Below are 20713 nucleotides of genomic sequence, written 5' to 3'. Positions count from 1 at the left end.
CTCTCTCTCTCTCTCTCTCTCTCTCTCTCTCTCTCTCTCTCTCTCTCCCTTTCTCTCCGCAACGGCTTTCTCTCTAGCTCGCTTGCGCTCGCGGCACGCGGTGAGAGTTGAATTTATGAATGAACGAGCGAAGGGCGAGCGTGGGCGAGCCCACGCGCTTTATCATAATCGGGACCTCCAGCCTAGTCACGCCTGCCATAACTGCCTAGGCATAGAGCAAGGTTGCTGGCTCGAGAAGCGAAGCAAGCTCGTCGACGCCGATGAATGAAATCGCCAGCCCATTCACTCGGATATTATAACCATTGCGAAACCACCCTTCCGCGTCCTGGGGGGACGCGAACGGAACGTGTTGGCTATTAAAATTTATTCAAAATTTCGAAATACGATGTTTGGGGTCGAACGACTCGAGATCGCGCAACCCGAGATCCCTGCACGGTGTGATTCGCGTAAACGATCTTTTCGTTGAGGTTTCCAGGGTATGTTAACAAGTATTGGATAACGCGTTTACGTTCATTTTATTAGCTACACCTGATGCAATAAATTCTACATGTATTTTGTAGTTTTCTGCGTCCAACGTTGCGTGAGATTGCGATAGGCGTAGAGAAACGTTCGTGAATGAACGAAGGGCAGGCGTGGGCCGGAGACAGCCTACGATGAAGGTTGCCGATGAGATCGAACCAAAGATTCGACTACACGGCGACACTGTTTCCGGAGCTTCGTCTCGAACGAATGGAACCGACTACCATTCACGATTTTCACGCTCACCGATTTTGTAAGACTCTTTTCACGCCAATGGTTAATGGTCTCTCGAAACCATGACGATGTTTACCAAGAGAGCAGTAATAAATCATTACATTTTATCCACACAAATACTTGCGAACAATTACGTTAATCGAAGGATTGATGGCGCAAAGATCGGGGAGTTGCATCACGCTCGATCGATCCGAAACTGCATAGAAACGGTGCATTTGAATATTCGCGTAGGATGTCCCCTGATTTACGACGCTAACGAGGCTAATTTTACGTCGAAGGTCGAACTATTATGTTTCAATCGTTGCAACAAGATTGCACCATCTCTCGAAATCGGCTAGGATAGGCACGAACAAGTTTCCTCCCTTTGGAGCGAACGCTTGGAAATACCGGAGAGATCCAGAAGTGGTAAAATGCCTTTTTAATGAGTCACGCCTCGAATTGCGTCCGATCATGATCTATTTCTGATCCATAACGTCAAACTCGGGATTATTGAAATTACCGACGAGACCTGGCCAAAGTTGGTACGCCAATCTCTGACGCAGAGAAAATCTATTATCGTCTCGATTGACTTTCTCTGCAGAGTATTGTAGGAGTCTCTACGAAAAATAAGGCAAGGAGATTCGAACTCACGATCCTCGAATCCACAGTCGACTGTTTTTCCTACACGACCAATCCCGCACTCTACGATTTGTGTTCTTATTTGACTCCGTATTCTTGGATATAGGGGACGCGATACTACAGTACTCGGCATGATAAAATAAAAACGATGTATCCTTCTGTAAAAATGTCTTCCGTAACTGGGTTAGGAACGGGTGGCTATCCTCGGAGTCGAGAGATGGCTCTTAAACGGTTCATCATCGGTTAAAGGAGAGAATCCCGGTGAATACTGAAATGAGGCTACAGTGGGAATCGTAGTCGACGAAAGGTAGGAATGTCTTGTCCTCTGTCGTTCCTTCGTCGCTCAAGTCGGCCTGTCAGCCCTCGGACGCGAGGAGAACCGCGGGGATGAATAATCCATGGAGCGGTCGAAGACAATGTACGGCGTCCCACACAGGAATTTCAGGTGTTTCGACTAACGAGCGATTTGCATGAAACAACGAGGACGCCAGGCCCGCGAGGAAGGAGGACGAACCAGTTTCCAATCCTCCCCGGAATACATTCGTAACTCTTTAATGCGCGTAACCCGACAGGCTCGCGCCCGAGGAGTCCCTCCTCTTTGTTCCTCGTTCCTCATTCCACGATACGGCCGAAGCGAAAATACGCTAATTACGGTTAGAACCCTCTACCGCGTTACGACTCCTGCGCGCTTCGCGAAACGCTCCATTACGAACTCTGCTCGAAACGTTTAGAGGTATTCTGTAATTATGGTGATCGCAAAGATCGATTACGATCTCACTCGGTTTCGCGAACCTGGTCGAAGAGGGAGGATTCCTTCCCGGTAGAGAATCATAAGAAATGATTTAACGTTCGATAGATGCTTCCTTTCGAGAAGAAACGACGAGTCGATTCGAGACACCCTGTGGAGTCGTGGTATTTTATTTTCTATTATCCGTTTGGTACTAATTTGTATATAAATCGACGTAGGATATTTTACCTCGATCGTTAAAATTCGATATTAGTCTTCGTACGATATAGGAAAAGTAGTTGATACACCCATTGGTCTACCTAAAATGGTCTCCCCTATCGCAATTGCAAGACTCATTATCTTCTACAACGTACAAATGTTCTACACTCCCAGGAATACGTGTACCTATTTCTCCGCATTCTAAAATTATTTGCCTGCACACGACGTTTCCCACTTAATAAATAAAAATATCGAGTGCAAGGAGATAGCAGCTTTTTGTGAAGACACCCCGCTGGTAATTAGACGCAATTTTCTCGGAAGTTTCCCGCCGACTCGTGACCTCCCTCGCGTTCGACGAGCACGTTTCCGAGGAATGCATCTATCGCTGGCAATTATCGCAACTCCTGACAGGTGGATGAGATTTCAACGCGGAAACGAAACGGCCGTAACGCAGGTTTGAAAAAGCGTTAGCGTAACGCACGATGCGTTTCCCTCGTCGCGGAAATTGCGCGCGAAATGTTCTGTCGCGCGTTTAATTTTCTCGTTGTCTATGTTGCACCCCTCGCGGCTCCGTGGTGAATAATCGTTGCGAGCAGAAATAATTAGTTGCTGTAACGATGCCACTTAGAATCCCTACGTGAAAACAGGCTCGGCTCGCCGACGAGGAACGTCAAACTTACACGCGATATGCAGACGATGCTTATTCTCAGCATCGAGTGTTTTACTCGACGCTCTCACGATTCGTTTCCGGTGGTGCTAAGCAAAATGCAATATACTTGCATTATTTCTAAAAATACGATTATTGGTATTGGGGTCAGATCTTGGGCACTAAAATTTTCGTTTATTTAATTCATATACAGTCAGTCCCACAAATATTCGTACCTTCTATATCGTACGTTCTATCTTTCATGTAATTTGAATTACAGGTATTTCATGAGGGCGTACGTTTGCTGTTTTATTAAACTCATGTAAGAGTAAGCGTCTAAATGAACATCGGTAACGATTTCCATGATGTTTTTGTACTTACAATGTAGCATTAAGTTTTTAGTATGTCTGTCGTTCTTATTTCTAGAGAAGGAAGATTGATCGATGCATGTTACCTTTGTCGCGTTTGATGCGTCTGCAAATGGCGCACATGCGGCGCCCGCAGTGCTGCCGCTCGGGCTTCTGCTCGGTGTCCAGGGTAACCATGGTGCACTTGTGTCGATTAATCGATCTCTTTCGCAAACACGCGCATATATCGTTATATCGTTCGAAAATTTACCGAGAAGTTCTGGTCATCGCGACGAAATCGGCACTGTCGCGACCACTGAGGTCGACTGAATTTCGTCACAGCCGATCTCGATCTCCGTGTGCACTGACTAGATAAAATCCTTTTGTCTCGATGACGATGCCGATGACGAAAATTCGCTTCTTTCGCTCCACAGCTTGTCGCGTTGCTTGACGCTCCAACGATCGGCGGTCCCTGCAAGTCCACCATTTTAACGTCGATCGTTCCGACGAGGGACGTCTCGTCGACGATCGACGCCGAATCCCCGAGTACCGCAACCCAATTGAAATTTCTCGAAATTTTCGTAAGAAATTAAAGCTTACCGATGAATTACCATTTGTTAGAAAATGATAATTCATCGGTACCAGCTCTGTAAAAGAGGTTCGAAGTAGCCGTCGATTTCAAAGTAGCGTCCAAATTTTATAGACCACCCTCTATAAGCCAAAAGTTTGCAGTACTCGGTTCTCTGGTCTGTTCTCAGATCTGATTGGTCGTTCGAGCCTCTGCTGGAGCTTGTTCCACGACACTTTTACGAATCCCAAGTCCACGATTACGCTTTTAAGCGACTCGGGCGCTTAATTAATCGTCAACATTTAAACAATCGCCCGTTGTGATATAACACTTTCTCCAGGCTCCCTTTTAATTGCGCCGGTGAGGTGGTTCCGTTTGAATTTCACGCGCGTTTTCTCCTCCGGCGTGGCTCGAGCGCATACACTCGAGAATTGATTTCACCTTTAATCTCGTTAACGGCGACGTCGACTGTCGCGTTTCACGCCGATCTTCTGACTAACCGATCAGACGCTAATTACGTTTAATCGACGACACGCTGACGAATCGTGACGCGTGCGCTGTTTTGCGTACGGACACTGGCGGGAACGAATGACGATACGATTACGCTATTAGACCTGCAACTCTGAAGTTGAAATCACAGCGTCTCCTACGTTTTCCTCGAAATTTATTCAAGTCACTTTTCTCAACCAAAATTGTGGGCGTTAATTGATATCGAAACCATGCGAAGTATCATCGAACAACTCTTGGTACATTGATCGTACAATGAAAATTACAATCCGCGTAACGAAAATTTACTCAAGGACTGTGTTCGATAGAACAAGCATCGCAGATAGACCACTGCTTATTTGTTCTTGTCACCTATTATTCGAACAAAGTCCGTCTCAACTCTACTCCACCAAGCCACGATCCCAGTGATCACGGCTAATTAAGCTTCGTTGAATTTAATTAATCCCCGATCGCTGCCCCTCGGGTCCCCGTGGGCAATTAGCGGCGAGAATCGGTCGCCCTAATCGCCTCAAACTAATAGAGCCCAGGGTGGCAGCCGAAGATGCTCCTCTCGCTCGTGCTCCCGTTTTCTCGCGGTGACTTTTTTCCTTTCACTGTTAGTTTAGTTTCGTTGGAGTGGGACACGTGGGCGTTCGTCGCAGCACGCTGCGAAATTACGGTGAATTATCGGACGGTCCGGAAAACGACTGGACGCACGAGCTTCGTGTAACTTTCGAAAACGTGAGAGGCACGCTTGGCCGCCAGCTGGACCATTCAGAAAAATCGTGGGGAGTGAAAGCAAGATGAAAAAAACGTTCGAGTACACAGTTTGGAAAACTATCGAGAGGATTACTCTTAGGAAGAGTGCAAAAGTGCGATAAACAGAGAAATTCATCGTTAAATAGCTAACTATGAAGTTTCGTTAACTAGTAAACGTTTCGACCACATCGTTGGTCTTCTTCGGGAATATTATACTTCCAAAAAATATATAGTCCGTTAAACGAACTTTATCTCTTTATTACTCGCGTCGCTTAAGAGATATATCCCCTCGTTTACCAAGATATCGGATGGAGGGCAACGAAAATTACCCAAACACGGAGAATTAATAGTTCACAAGAATCGAAAAACTTTCCAATCGCGATAAATATTACACCCACGGGAACTGGTTTCCGCCAAAACATTAACGCCCGGAATATCACTTTCACGGGGCCATTTTACCGCTGGGGAATTCATTTTACTTGGGATCAATTAATATTTCGCAACTGAAATATTAATAATTCCATTTTAACAGACCTCGGACTATACGCTCAACCGCATAAACGAGGATGCGAGCAAGAACGGGTACTGCGAAGATTTCTTTTCGTGCGAGTGATTTCAACGATATCTCAGCGTCGATGGAGACTTCGATGCCGGCAAGCGCGACACTTGCGATGCGGTAAAACTTTTGTCTAGCTGGAGTCGGGCTTAGGTGGTTTAAGTATTGTACAGTTTTCTTTTCGTGCTAGTGAGTTCAACGTTATCTCAGCGCCGGTGGAGACTTCGATGCCGGCAAGCGCGACACTTGCGATGCGGTAAAACTTTTGTCTAGCTGGAGTCAGGCATAGGTAGATTAAGTATTGCGCAGGTTTCTTTTCACGCGAGTGATTTCAATGCTCTTTGAGTGTAACGTGGAGACTTCGATGCCGGCAAGGGCGATATCACGATACGGTAAAACTTTTGTCTAGCAGAACAGCCGGTGTCAGGTGGATTAAGTATTGTCCGGCGATTTCCTTAGCTCCGATATTTCGGCTGTGAACTAATGCAGTTGTTGCGTGTCTAATCTACTCGTAATGAACTATGTCGACTATGTCGAGGTGACAGTCTCAAATACTTTAATATTCTAGATTTACAATAATACAAGGAAGAATCCAAAGAAATGTTAATTTCGGTATGTATCAAGATCGTTGAATTCTGTCCAGGTTTTACCGAATCGATGACCGCAGCCTGCACGAAGAAGCAGCTGAAGTTTCGCCACCGGATGCTGCTTTTCGTCAACGCGGCTTAATAACCATCATCGAAGGGACATTCAAACGCGAGGTTTGAGCACGGTTGGACGTGACAGTGAAAGTTGACAAAACACATTCGAGCAATCTCGACGTACTCGGCACACACCCACGTGCTCGGTCGTTTAATTAACGCCGAAATTATTAAACCAACGATTCCCAAGGAGATACCGGAGAGCCTTTGCGCACTAAATAAGCGCCCACGTAATCGCGCGATTTTCTCGACCGTTCTGCCGATTACTATGCACATTTTTAATTATCCCGCGGAGCTCCGTCGCCCACCTTGCCACATATTTTCGCGTTTACGTTCGATCGTTCGTCGTCTTTATGCGAATATTCCATCAGGAACAGTTTCGCAAGAATTTCCAACGTTTTACGTGATCGACCGCTTCCACGTTCCTAGATTTCATTTGTATTTGATTTATAAGTTATTTCTCGTTAGGTGATGATCGTTCGGATAATCTAATAGACTCTCGGTGTACACGAAACGCTCCTAGATAATTTTGTTTTTGATTCTTCATCATTAAAAATCGATAATTATGAAAAGATCCGCGAAAAAGTTACGCTGTTTAAAATTCTATCAAGCTTCTTGAATTCTACTTTACCAAGACCATGATTATATACTCTTGCGTCGCGTCAAAGGTTCCCACATCAAAATATGCAAAGGCTTTCTTCCACCGGGTCTCCCGACCATCCGAATATCGCAATTTCCTAACGTGAATTTAGCCGAAACCGATTCCACGTTTCTCCCGATTACCCAAAGCCGCGAACGACCACCTTAAGTATCACTTTGCACGCATTACCACGCACGACGTGTTATTAGCCGGGCATTATCGCGTTATCGCGCGATTACACAACACGGCGATCGGTTCCGCCGGATTATTTCCACCCTGGGATCGAGAGTGTGCCGTACGCGATTACCGGTAATCACTGTTATAACTCGCCAGCGAACAGGGGCAGCCTGTTCGTTAACGCCTCGCGCGCTCCCGATCGCGATTCGTCGAATCGTTTCCGTCTCGATTTTCAACCTACTTACACGCCGAACATCGTTATTAACTAGCGGCCTCCGTGAATTCGATACGTTGTCCATTAATCCGCGACGCTTTTCTGCCCGTTTAAGACGCCCCGTTTAATTAACCGTGGCCGGGTTAATGGCGCAATTTGTTACTTTAACGACTTATCGTGTTACGAAACCGACACCGGGTAATCCGCCAGCGAAACGCGAGAACGCTCGGTGATTGTTCCTAGATAGATTTAAGTAAACGTAGGAAAGTGGATTCGCTGTATCATTTGCTGTCTTGCAAGAGGATTTTCTTATTTTACATTTAACGTTTAATCATAGGAAGTGAAGTGTCGAAGCTGATCAACGGCTAGGACAGTTTTTAATCTAACGTATTGACGTGTTATCTGCCGGACTAGTATTCGTGAAAAATATAAGTCTGACATTTTGTTCGTATACGACTGAAACTTATTTTTAACGAATTTAATCTTGAATTTATTATTACGATTTTCACCACATTCACAAATTCTATACAGATCTATTTTCTTTAACCTCTCGTCATCAGAATTAATTCATTCAGTTTTTTAGTAAGAATCCCTGTCACCTATGCGACACGGCGATCAACGTGTTAAACATAATCTAGGAATTGCGAGGGGAGCCTAGTCTGATTCGAAGGACCCGAAGTTTCCGAAGGAGGCGTAATGTCTTCTTCGGAAGAATTATGAAAGGATGGCGGAGAGAGAATACAGGGCCGAGCCGGTGTTCTTATCGATACTGGTCCTTTGGCGAGAAAAAGTAAGGAGGGTTGCGAAAGAGAAATCGGCCGGACCCTCGTGGTACCGGAGAGGAATTGCTTGGCCCCTCCCACGAGGCTGCCTGGCGGTTGCCTCGGCCTCGACACGCATTTCCAAAGACTCTTTTCGTCGTCACGGACCCATCAGCCCCCGAGTACCGTCGATTCTTATCTGATCGTGCCGATCTTCTGGTGATCTTTCACTACGGGTTCTCGCGTACGAATTTATTCGCGGGCCGAACGTTGCTCGACCGGTGCCCGAAACGGAACACAACCGATTATTCCCGATACCACGGACGCCTATATCGTTCGTACACGCGATTCCTATGCGGTTCGCGTCCCGATCTTATCGTCCCGACAACTGACAATCAAGGATTCACGATTTCACGAAACTCTTCCCCCGCATCGGGACATCCTTACGACTCAATACAACGCCGTGTTAGAAAAGTCCCTTTGCAGATCTGGTTCTACTAGAAGGACTACGATCTCAGACACTTTGAATCTCGGAACACCAAGAGAACTGTATTTTATGCCTACCCCGTTAATATTCTTAAAATTCGTGTAAAATTGTTGAATCTAATAGGGTCTTGTTAAGTAGGTACACGTATAACGCAGATACGTTTCGCGACAGTTTTATCGTTACGCTGAAAATTCGCATCAGACAACCATTGCGCTAATCAAACGACGGTCGCGAACGCGATAAAAAACGAACGAACCAACGGATTCGAACGGACTTAGGGAAGACTTGGTTACTCGCTACATATATTTTATCTCGTGTAAATTAAATAGAGAAATAAGTAACGCAAGGTGGTGCACAAATTTTATTTTCAAAGCCTTTATCGAAGCTCCACGCGGACTTGAAGCGATCTAATTGGGTATTGCATTTATAAACACGTTTATTAAAAATTCTCTGCACCGATGTTGAGACGATAACATAACGATCGAGGCGCGCTCTGTTCGTTTTACTTTCTAGAATCGAATGTTTCTTGTAAAACGTATGCTTCGAGGAGCTGCGAATAAGTGTCGACGACCTGTTTCTAGATAAGCGAGATGCGGAGGGACTATACAAACGCAAAAGCACTAATAATCCGTGAGGTAATATTTTGCTAAGTCTCGGCAGGGTTTAGGTTCCGTTCACAAATTTTAGATACGGAAAATAATATCAGAAGAGCATCGAGTATCAAACAAAGTACAATATTTGGAAACTCTTAACTTGGATAGTCGAGGATTTATTCGTATTCAAAAACATGTTTGACCTAGTAAAATTGCTAGTAATTGTTACGAAAATGACAGAAATGTTACAGTGAAATATATAATTGAACGTGTCAACAAATCAACGTCGATTCCAGTAAGCGATACTTGGGAAAATGTATACTAACCAGTAATTGCTCTTTAAGCAATTACATCTATTTGCATATCATAACAAATTATAAAACCCTATTTACAGACGGTAGCTGCTACCCATAAGAGGAAGATGCAAATATTTACCGATTGCTGTGTACACATAATTACACATGCCAATCATGGATGTAATTACATATGTTAATCATAGAAAATCCTGCCGCTAATCTTACCGATACCCGTGCCAAGGATTGCGAGGTAGCTACTCCATTCCGCGAATCTACCAACATCAAAAGCCGTTTTACTCGTCGCTCGACATTTTTACCAAGGTAATAAACACGCCCGTTTCTGTCGACGACTGAAATCGAATTTTTGGGACGAACGAAAGTGCGATGTTCGACCTGGACCAGGATTCCCTCGCCAACCGAACGGTAACATTGACAATTCTCACGAGCCTCGAAGTCTGTTTACGAAGAGAACAGTTACAAGATGGTCCAGGTAGCTCGAAACTCCGCTCTTCATAAATTTTCGCGCTGCGGTTAAAGATAAGCTCCGGGCGCGTATTGGATTCCATCGAGAACCACCTCGACTAACGAGCTCTGACTAATTGAACGAAACTGGGGTTCTTGGTTTGCCAAACTCGACGAGAAATATTAACTCGAAGAAGGAGGATCCCAATTGGAAAGTTAACCCTTTGACCTACGATTTACTGTAGGATCGTGTGTGCCATAATCAAGTATAAAATTCCTGGCGGTCTTTCATACGACGTGCCTGATTCGAGTTTTTCATCTTCGACTGAAATTTTATACCACGAGTCTTACACGTTGTTATAGGTTAAAGGGTTCACACGTTCATTATCTCTGTAAGTAGTCTAGTTCTTAGTATTCTTTAACTGGAATAGTTTCTCTATTTACTCTAACGTTTGTTATCGGCTACCAACGAAAGCTTCCTATTTTCAGAAGTAGAACACCCAAACTCCAAACATGCGAAAGATAAGCGTGTATCGGAAACCATCGAAGACAGCCTCGACTAACAAGGTCCGGTCAATTAAACGAAACTGGGACTTTCGGTTCCCGAAATTCGCCAAGGATTAAAAGCTTCTGATCGATGGAGAAGGATCTCCTTGAAGCGATCGGAAAGTTAACGGTGTTGCGCGGCGAAGTCATAACCCGTCGCGAAGCGAAGGAACGAGCTCGCCGGCAGGACGTGTTTGCGAAACGAGGTAGATCGAATCCGATCGCGATTCAATTAATATCCGACGCCGCGGGACCGGTGCCTGATTTAATTATCAGATCTTGGCTGACCGATAGGGATCGCTTCATTAAAGCCCGCGGAGGAGGAGCCATCCACCGACCAGCCACGTGTTCGATCCTCGTCTTCGTTCCAGTCCCTCGTCATCGTTCTCTCCAAAATGTAAACCTTTAACGAATCACCTGGTCTTAAGGTTCATTGGACACCATTGGTTCATTTCACTCCGAAGAATCGTAATCGAGAAATACTCTACTCCGATCCAATGAGATTCGAACTTTAGCGAGGAAAAACAATTTATCTATGAGAGCCTAGCACACTACCGTCGACGCTGCACTGTCACTGCTGCAAAGTCCTTTAAATACCTCCTCGTCCATTAACTCAGCTGTTAATAACGACATAATCTATACACAACTCTACCAAAGGGAAAAGTAGCGATCAAAAACCACCCCGTCCGTAGCAAGAGATCTACCGATCACAAAGACCACGCCATCATCGTTACGTCGCAGAATCCTCATCGTCTGAAATTTACTCGAAGACACGAACCTCGCCTCTGGCCTGAGGTACCACCGCGGCGCGAGGCGAACGCTAATAAACAACAGCTGACGCGAGGAAACAGCGCGCGAGGCGGATCGCGGAAGCAATCACAATTGCACACCCTCGAGTTCTATCGCGGAGGAATGTTTGTATTCAAGAATGACTCTTCGGACCGAGACATTTTCCTCACACCAACCACGTGATTATTCCGAGCATTTAAATTGATCTAGAAAATATTGCACAGGAGCAACAGTGATAACCTGACCCGTTCACTAGTCAGCGAGAACACATGGTCTTTATAAAGGACTTTAAGAACCCACCGGGGCTCTTCGAAGGCGACATCGAAACACTTGGTAGCGAAACGTCAATCGGAAGCTTGTTTGTCGTGGCCCTTAAAACTGACCACGAGTCATTAGCCGTTATTAGGGTTGGAACTCAAGGCATTCGATCAAGACGAGTCGCGACAGCTCGAACGCGCACGGCACGCTTCTCTAGCGGGTCTCTCGCACTTTTTAACGAGTTTACGCGGTATTTAATACGCGCATTTTACTGCCTGCGAGGCCTAACACGGGCACATCGTAAAGATGTTTACACCCACTGTACGGACACTCGATGTTCGCTGTCCCGTGTCCAGCTTTACCATCGCGTTTCACGGTCTTAACCTTCGCCAGGGCTGATGATTCGTCGAGGATTATCTTATGTCAGCGGTTTAGCGCCAGAGAGGCGTTCAAGGCACGCGATCATCGATTTTTAATCGAGAACGAATGTGACTTAGCTTTGAAGTCTCGGTACGTCAGACATTGAACTATAAAGAATTAAACGCTTTCTAGCTGTAAATTTCAAAGCAATTTTTAAAATAGCGATGACAACGTGCAAAATTAAACGCCGCACTCTGTTTACGTCGAACTACCTCCGGTCCAATGGGTTAAGAATCTGTGCATTCCAAGCCGGTAAGCAGCATACGCATAGCCAGCATACCACTATCGCACGGAAAACCTATTTAGCGGTTTGTCCCCAATATGGGTATCGCTTAACAGACTCGCTGACTCAAGTGGATCGCTACATTCGCCCCGCCAGCTACACGTCGTTGCGAAACTTTCGTCTTCGCGAAGATATCGGGAGCACATCGACGTAAAATTGATATCGACGCGTAGACCGTTTGACAGGAGACGATACGCATCCAGTGGACGTCGATGTACACGGTACACACGTCACGGGGAAACTCCCGCAGAGGCACGATCGACCGTCGGAGAGCAGACCACCGACAAGATAACGACAAGATAAGCACACCATTCAGCTTCATCCGCGAAGAGCAGCCGGAGCGTCGGCTGTGCAGGAGCATGTTACGCGAGGCCTCGTGTTCAACGAGGACGCATCGCCGGCTGGATCGACACGCTGACACACACCATCGACGCACGAAACACTACTCCACTGTCGTACGAATCGTTTCCACAAGCGAAATTTCACACTTCCCGCGGTCCGATCGGGCCAATCAGTCGAGGCTCGGAACGTCACCAAAAACTTTCGTTCTCCTGAACCACGGAACACCAGGATTCACGCACCGTCGCACGGAGGGGGATGCGATCCAACAGGTAAATACACACTGCACCAAGGGGCGCGCGAGCACGTGGCGAACTCTGTTCTGGGCCCGAAAGGGCAGCGCGCGCGCTTTGGCGAACAGTGAGCCAGGGATGGCGCGAATTCGGAGCTAGTCACGATCCTGGTGTCGCATCCCAAGTAGCGATAGAAACGGGGAAAAAAGGGGAGCGAGAGCAAGACGGAGGAGGACAGGAAGGACGACGAAGAGAGAGGCGGAGAGTGGGAGGGAGAAAGCACGCGCTTCCTGGGAGAGAGAGTGCGATCTTGCGCCCGGTCTCTCGGCTCGTCTCTGACTGGTGTTGTATGCGCCGCTCACGAGAGAGCACAGCCCGTGCGCTGCGTGCTGCTACACGGCCTGGGGGCCACGTGACACGGTCCCCTGCAGGAGGTAGGACCGCTTCGTCGCTTAGCCCGTCTCTGCCCCACCGTGCGTGTATGCGTCGGCGCGCGTGTTTATGCGATTTGCGGGCCAGTGTGGGGCGCGCGTGTGGGCCGCATTACGACCGCTGGCCCGTGACACCGAGCCCACGGCGGAGGGAGAGGCCGCTCGCTCACTCACCGGGCGAGACCGTTGGTGAGGGAACGCGAAAAACCTTCGGCCACAGTTAGCACGGGTCTACGCTATGTAACAAAACATTGTTATATAACAAACATCGTAGACGAGCCATCGGTTGCGTTTTGCATACTCGTGTTGTCTAACGAAACCGAGGCGAGAAAGAAACGCGAAGAAGAAACGGTTCTCGGGTTCTAAGATTCAATGGAGAAACCTAATCTCAATCAATTTGGAGAACCATTACGCGGTTTAGAATACTCCAAAGGTAACCATAAGGGTTGTACCGGAAGGATCTCTATCTTGGGGGGCGAATAGAGCAAGATGTATCTTTGAGCACGTGTTTTACACATGTTCCGTTTAGAGCTTTAAGGAAGTTCTTGCTACCTCAACCTGAAAAGTCAGGAAACATGGTTTTAGTACGTGCTTACCGGCGCAACTTTTCGCGGAAAAACCAGTCGTTGACTACCTGCCCAGCAGGAAATCTTTTCCTTTTTTATACTTTCGCGCCATCTCCACTTTTGTCTTCTTTCAACTCTCGCTGGAACTGTTCATCGCGCGCTTCATTTCTCGAAACATAGAGTGGAACAAGTGACATCGATGATCGGTAGTCAAGGATGGACGTAGGAAAGATCCAGCAGAAATTGGAACACCGAGGAAGCAACTCCGATGCGAACGATCGGAGGGAAAACGGCAAGATTTCGTGGAGGAAAAGAGGGAGAAGAAGAGAGAGCCACTGTCGCGGCATCCCGTGCAGCGAGTGCAGAACGGTGCAGAGGCGGGTCGCGGGGAACTGTCGAGGACTGTTGGGCCCTTTGGTGGGGGGGTAGAAGCGGGTGGAAGGGAGACGGGGCACAGTCGAGTGGGAGGATTAGGCCCGCGGGGCTCGTTCCACGCTTCGTCGGAGTGGGGGACATGCGAGGTGCTCTCTCCGTCGGTGTCTGTTTCTCTCTGTCACATTGAGAGGGGGGACCGCGAAGAATAGGGGTGGGGCGGCCTACAACCCCGCCAGGCGCGTGCCCCGAGTCAGCTCGTATGCTCTACCGCGCACGATTGATAACGAGCCGTGGCGTACCGCGGTTGTTTACTACCGCGAATTTTTCGGCTGGCGGGCGAACGACAGCGGCCCTTAATTCATTTCTGCGCGGATGTTGCGCCCGACGCCGTGGCGCTTTCAGGCCTTGACCGAGTCGCGCGGTTACGTAAAATCGTACCGTTGCTTCGAGGCTGGATTGAGTTCACTGCAAATTACAGAGATTTAGACGACCGGCATTACCGTCGACCTACGTCGAATAGGCGTATCTCGAGACGTGGCTCGTGACGGTAGACACAGTTTGAAGTTGGAAACAGCGTGGTTGTTTGGAAGTTATAGTTGTAGGACCGGTTGAACCAGAATGATGTAACGATGAATTTATTATATTCAGTGATTGAGTGGTGTCTCTGAATGTAAAGGTACGTATAGGTGATCAAAGAATTATTGTATAACCTCTATAGGAACAATTGTAACCAGATGTTGTGAAAATCTTTGTACACGATCGGCAGGCAAAAGGAAGCGGATGCGGTAGGAGGACGTGCAAAAGAAGCTTTCGGTTCTGCGACGATATCGTAGCTTCTACCCCCTAGAATAGATGCGACAACGTCGAGACGAGAGCCAGGCTTTAGCTCGTCGAGCGGGCTTTACGAGTCGCCGAGAAGATGACGAAACGGGACTAGTGCATCGCGTACCAGTATTTATAGAAGTCGAACGAAGAAGACGATCGCGAGCTAATGGTTGTATAAATAGTCCATCGCACGCGACTTTTTAACCGGAAGGAAAGCTTGCTCTCCTTCCCTCCTACCGTCGGCCACTTTAAAAGCAGCTCGTAAACGAGGAATCGTAAATCCGAGCCTCGTTGAACCAGCACGGCTCGTGGAGTGTCGCGCTGGAATGATTATCCGGCGTTGAACACGAGCTGTAAAAAGTACACAGAAAGCGAGGAGAACACGGCGCGTGATAGGATTACCCGATGAACGGGGGCCCGAAAAGCCCTCGAGGAAGTTCGAACTTCCGCGAAACGCCGACGGAATCTTAAACGATCATCTGTTCCGTTTGCATTCTCGATGTCTGAGCCTTGTCGTCCTCTGGGTTCGAGCCTGTTCGATGCCTCGCTCGTCTTATACGCGTTTACCGCCTCCTTCTTCGGCGTGGACGAAGCAAAAGTCTGATAGACCAAACGTTTATAATTTGTAGACAAATGTGTTCGAAGATAATTCTACCTGCTCGAGGAAATTCACCTGAACTTTACTCGATCACGAGTTATTTTTACCTCGAGCGTGGCGGAATCTTCAACGAAACGATCTTCGGATCGTTTGACCGGAAGTGATCGCCCACGCGATCGACTCTTCGGTGATAAAAACTGACGGCGTGGTGGGGACAGCAGATACACGCGTGTCAGCGAACAATCGTGGTGTGTCGGTCGCCGATCGGGGCCCGAATCGCCCACAAGTGTGTTTTGTAAATCGAAAAGTCGATTTCGGAATTGCTCGCTACCGCCTACGCGGCCCGACGCTGTCGACGGTTGTCGAAACAACGTCCGGCTTCGCCTACGTTCCGGGCCCATCGGACAGAGGGGGCGTCATCGGGACTTCTGAACTCTGATCTCATGCTTGGGAGATGACTCGGAACGATTTTGGAGCAATCGTGCGCGAGCCACAAAAATATGTAAATATTTATACCGCTACGAGTTGTCTGAGATTGTCGAAAGAAAAGATTTCTGGCAGCGATAATCATTTTTTATGTATAGTCTTCTTTGGTTTTACCAGCGAATTCGATAATAATATTTTTTTTAGGAATGATTGGATATATAAGTATTTATTCTATGGTACAAGGAACAAAATAAAGATCAGCATCGATGTCCTCGAGTAAAGAGGGATAGTACTACACCTGTTGTTTCAAAAGGTGCAAAAATCTTGTCAAGGACAACATTAGCAACCTGTGAATGTCACGGTGTCGACACGGTCTTCGTCTTTATACGTTGGAAAACGTAAGTCGTGTTCAACGATGTTTGTGCGTCGATGTTCGTTGCAGTTAGCTTCATTAGAGTCGGCCGAAGTGCTGCTACCGCAGGCAACGAGTATGGTGGAACACCAACGTAGCAACGAACCGTGTCCATCGAAATGTTGAATGTTAAAAAACACGATTTTTCTCAATGTCAATCCGTTTTCTTAAAACACGAAGGAGATCGTCGTAATTAATTAACACCGTGTCCCTCGCGCCTTCGGTACCCTTGCGGAGAAAGTCCTCGGTCGAATCGGTTTCGTGGTTCCAAAACGAGAACGAGGAAAAGTTATTCGGTTGCAAATGTCAATGCGTCAGCGCGGAGGATTGATGTGTTTTAAATGTGTTTGGAGATGGAATCGAAATAACGTGTTATTTCAAGCAATAAGAGCCATTTTTCATTTCCCTGGAGAACGTAAAAAGACGATTGGCATTCGGATGGTATTAACTGGAATGACTTCGACGTTCCTCAAAAAATTTTCAACCTTTTTCTGCCACATTGCTCGAGGTTTCAATTGATGTAATCTCGCCGCAAGACTTCGCTGGCGTTTATTTTTTAATAACATTCCATTTGTCTTCTTTTTAATTAATGCACGTACCAAAGATGTGTCACTTATAGACCTTTCACTAGCCAGGAATTTCTACTTTTCTATTATTCTATTACTCTTTACCATCGAGAAGCTTTTTGTGTCTTCAATCTATCTACATGTTGGAAAAAAATAATTCGGTGTAAGAAGGAAGAAGGTATTAGTGCCAAGAAGAAGGCGTGCAGAAGGAGGCATTGTTGTGTTTCGAAACGAAAATGGATATGAGTGGAATCGAAACGAGGCTCGCGGAATCGTAAGTCGACTCATCGACCGAGACCCTATTGACAGGGCTCTTCGTCGCGGTGGATTAAGGAAATAGGACTTAAGCGGGAGTTCTCGTTGACAAATCGTTCCAATTGTCGTATCGTTCCTTTTACCCGCTTATTTCACGGGCTCGAGGACCGTGGGACTGATCGATGCAACGCCATCCTCTAACGATCGAGCCGCCTCCCTTGCCTCGTCCTCGTTTCGCCACGCGGTAATCCGGCCTCGAGTCGAATGTTAAGTCCGACCTGTTGAAAATCCGATGACACGTCCCGAGCCAAAGCGATGCTGCGCTTCGGATCCCCGATGCACGCTACATCGATTTCGAATAAATCTGTAAACGATCGATCGATCTGCTCGACTCTTCGAGCAGAGATTATCTCTGTTTCTAGAAGTGTGGTTTTTTTTCTGGATAGGAGAGGTGGTTGGAGACAGGCGAGGTCATAACAGATTTAGAAACGATTCGGTCACGTGGTTTGGCATGCAAATGTTTTTTTTTTTACGAAGTAGAAGAGGATCGAATACATTTTTTACTCTACATCAGGGACAAGGGACCTTTGAAGATAGGAAATCCACAGATTTCTAACTAAATATAAATTAATGCCAGCTTAGAAATTTGCATACTTATGGCTTTTAGTCCATGTTTATTTCATTCATGAGGACTGTTCTATCGGATTCGATTGGCTGCTCGGAACTGCTGTTCCACTAGAAATAGCATCGCATCGGCAACCTTGGTACAGTTGCAACGCTATCGTTTCGCTATACGCACAGTTAGCACCAAAATACCGTGGCTAACAGTACAATCGATTACTCAATGACTACAGGCAACGCGTGGATTTTACGAGAACTCGACGGAACCGGCCGAACTGGGCTCCACCCTTCTGTCATCATCACTCTGAAGCTACCTCTCCTGAGTGCTAATTAGCGGTACCAGCCTAACATGTTTACGGGTGTCCCCTTGCCCGTAACGATCGCCTGTCTTCTATATAATTTATGAATAATAATCGCAGCATCGTTTGCTATAGTTTCTCTTATAGATCACGCAAATATGATCGCATTCCATCAAATCACCCTGACTTAATACAATAACAAGATAAGGTTTCCATCACTTTTATATCTTAACGCATATTCTGCTTCACTTGTATCTATAAACACTATGCAACCCACAAGCTCTGCATCATTCTTCCTAAGGTTAAAAACCTAGAGGGCGAAAGTAGCCTCTTTGAGAGTTGATGATTCAAGGATTCCGTGAAAGTCCTCTTCCTGAATCTTCTCAACTATAACGACGTAAATAAATAAATAAATAAAAATAGTGGCTGTCAACGACCAGGAGCCGGCGTGGACCGCGGTTTTTGCGACGATCGCGGCCCTCGAACAGTGTCCGGTCGAGGCCGTTCTATTAATTTTCTAACGTGCTATTAGAGGCTGAGGGATCGGTCCGTGGCCTGGCGTGGCGAATGCCGCCGCGTCGCTTCTTACTCGGCGATCATTACCGCGTGCTGGGAATGTTAACGAATGTTTCGCGCGAGGTTTTGCCCCGCGACTGGTCGCAATTTTCGCCCGAGCGACACGGTTAACGGCTCCCGTGAATGCCAGGGATCGACGATCGAGCCGAGGTCTGCCCAACAGTTTACCAACGATTTAAATGATCGCTCAAAGATCGATCCGCCTTTATCGACGTCGTTGGAGCGTCGAACGGGACCTGATAGTTTCCCAACTCGAGCACTGTTGTTCATCGTTAAAGGATTACCGAAGGCTCAATGGTTGAGGATACTTTCGAGACGCGAGAATCTACTGTGGCCATACGAATACTCGAGAGGAGAGGTAGAAAGCACTGGAAATATTTGTTCATCCACAGATCCATTCAGTTCTCATGTTCGCATGATTAGTAAATTAGTAAACATTGAATTTGTGCCAGCCTAGAGATTACCACGATCAATATTCTCAGTGTCATATCTTTCCCACGGCGTCATCACCGAATCGTTCGAACGTCGACTCGTTCCATCCAAGAAAAGTGAATATTGAGCGACCTAATGGGTTTCGAACTAAGCATCCGAGTCTCCTCTGCGTCTGAGACGCAGCAGCCACGATTAACTAGTTTAGGCAGTTCTGTTTACAAGCCACTTCAGCCAAACCACGGCCGTGCCTGCAGCGCTTATCGCAATACGGAAAAATCTGTGCTGCTGGCTCTGGAAAAAAAACCTGCCACCGAAAAATCGGTCAAGTGTACTCTGAGAAAATTTCGTCGGCTGCGAGAACAGCGTGAGAACAAAGTTTTCTCTGGAACCTCGCTGGAACCATTACCTCCTCTCCGGCACGAATTTACCGGGTATGTACGAGTTTCATTGTTTTGAAAAAACTGGCCGAGTTTTTTTGCACACCCAAGTTTACGAGTAATTCCTAACAAATAAGGAGTAACTATTCACCAATTCTAACTACTTCTATTTACGCAACCAATCCCAATAAATGTTACGTAGGACATTTAATAGAATCGATGATTAAACACTCAAAAAGTAAAGGGATTGTTTGACGATGATAAAATTGTGCGACGATGAAAAACATTGTCGGGGGTTACGTTCGCCGGCGAGATACCTTTTCCTTTCCACCTTTCAACGGTTAGCTGAATTATTGGTCGGACATCGGCGGAGATATTCCAGACGTTCACCGTTTACCGTTTATCGTGGCTCGCGAATTTCTTGAAAATCCACTCCGACCGAATTAAACGCAATTAATCGTGCCGTATCCTGCGATCGTTGTCGTTGCGAGCGACGCTATTATGACGTGCCGGCGCGTTAAAGATAGTAACAAATTGCTCGGTCAGTCGGCGTGAGTTGTAATACGAATTGCGGTTAATTGCGCTACCAGTAACGCAACGCGTCGATCAATTTCGGTCTCTGACTCGCCTCGTACATTGTCGTCGATCAAAACGGCGACGTTGATGATTAAAAATAATAATGAAAAATATTATTTTCATTTATGTATAAGGGTGTTAAGTCTTCTATGGGACTACAACACTTTCACCAGCCTTACATTCAAAATGTTTTACCACAGTCTTCTTTGAATATTCATTACTTTCTTTCGTTACATCGTTTTACATTGTTTCGCATTCTCTTCATTCTCTGACATCCCCATTGGGGATGTCAGTAGTTTGTTGGAGCCCACAATCAAACGGAGTTACAGCCCCTGAGGGCAATTTAATATCCCTAAGTTCCGTCTTCGTTTCGCATCAGACTTCCCTATGCCCAACGGCCCGTTTCTCGTGGAAGTTAATAACAGCAATAACGCTTAACTCGCGAGTTTTGAAAGCGGTATCGGCTTATCGCGATTTACAGCTTGTTCGCGGAAAACGAG

At 46.6% G+C, this 20713-nt stretch overlaps 1 protein-coding gene across 4 annotated transcripts in view; it reads right to left on the bottom strand.

The window, feature by feature from the left end:
- Nucleotides 1–20713, bottom strand: part of LOC128894501 (myocardin-related transcription factor B-like) — a 237342-nt gene that overhangs the window by 32357 nt on the left and 184272 nt on the right. The window contains exons 1-2 of one of the 4 annotated variants that reach the window (XM_054156261.1): nt 12616–13270; nt 3418–3782 (exon numbers count right to left, since the gene is read on the bottom strand). The exons of 2 other annotated variants lie outside the window; for them this stretch is intronic. In XM_054156261.1, coding sequence (XP_054012236.1) covers nt 3418–3508 — 91 coding nt within the window. In that variant the 5' untranslated portion in view covers nt 3509–3782; nt 12616–13270. Of the gene's footprint in view, nt 1–3417; nt 3783–4045; nt 4215–12615; nt 13271–20713 lie in introns of those variants that run through there. One more of the 4 variants, XM_054156262.1, reaches the window with a different exon arrangement.

The sequence above is a fragment of the Hylaeus anthracinus genome, unplaced genomic scaffold (assembly GCF_026225885.1).
Source record: "Hylaeus anthracinus isolate JK02 unplaced genomic scaffold, UHH_iyHylAnth1.0_haploid 4, whole genome shotgun sequence".
Lineage (NCBI taxonomy): Eukaryota > Metazoa > Arthropoda > Insecta > Hymenoptera > Colletidae > Hylaeus > Hylaeus anthracinus.
The sequence above is the reverse complement of the archived record's forward strand: the minus strand, read 5'-3'. Positions and strand labels throughout refer to the sequence as shown.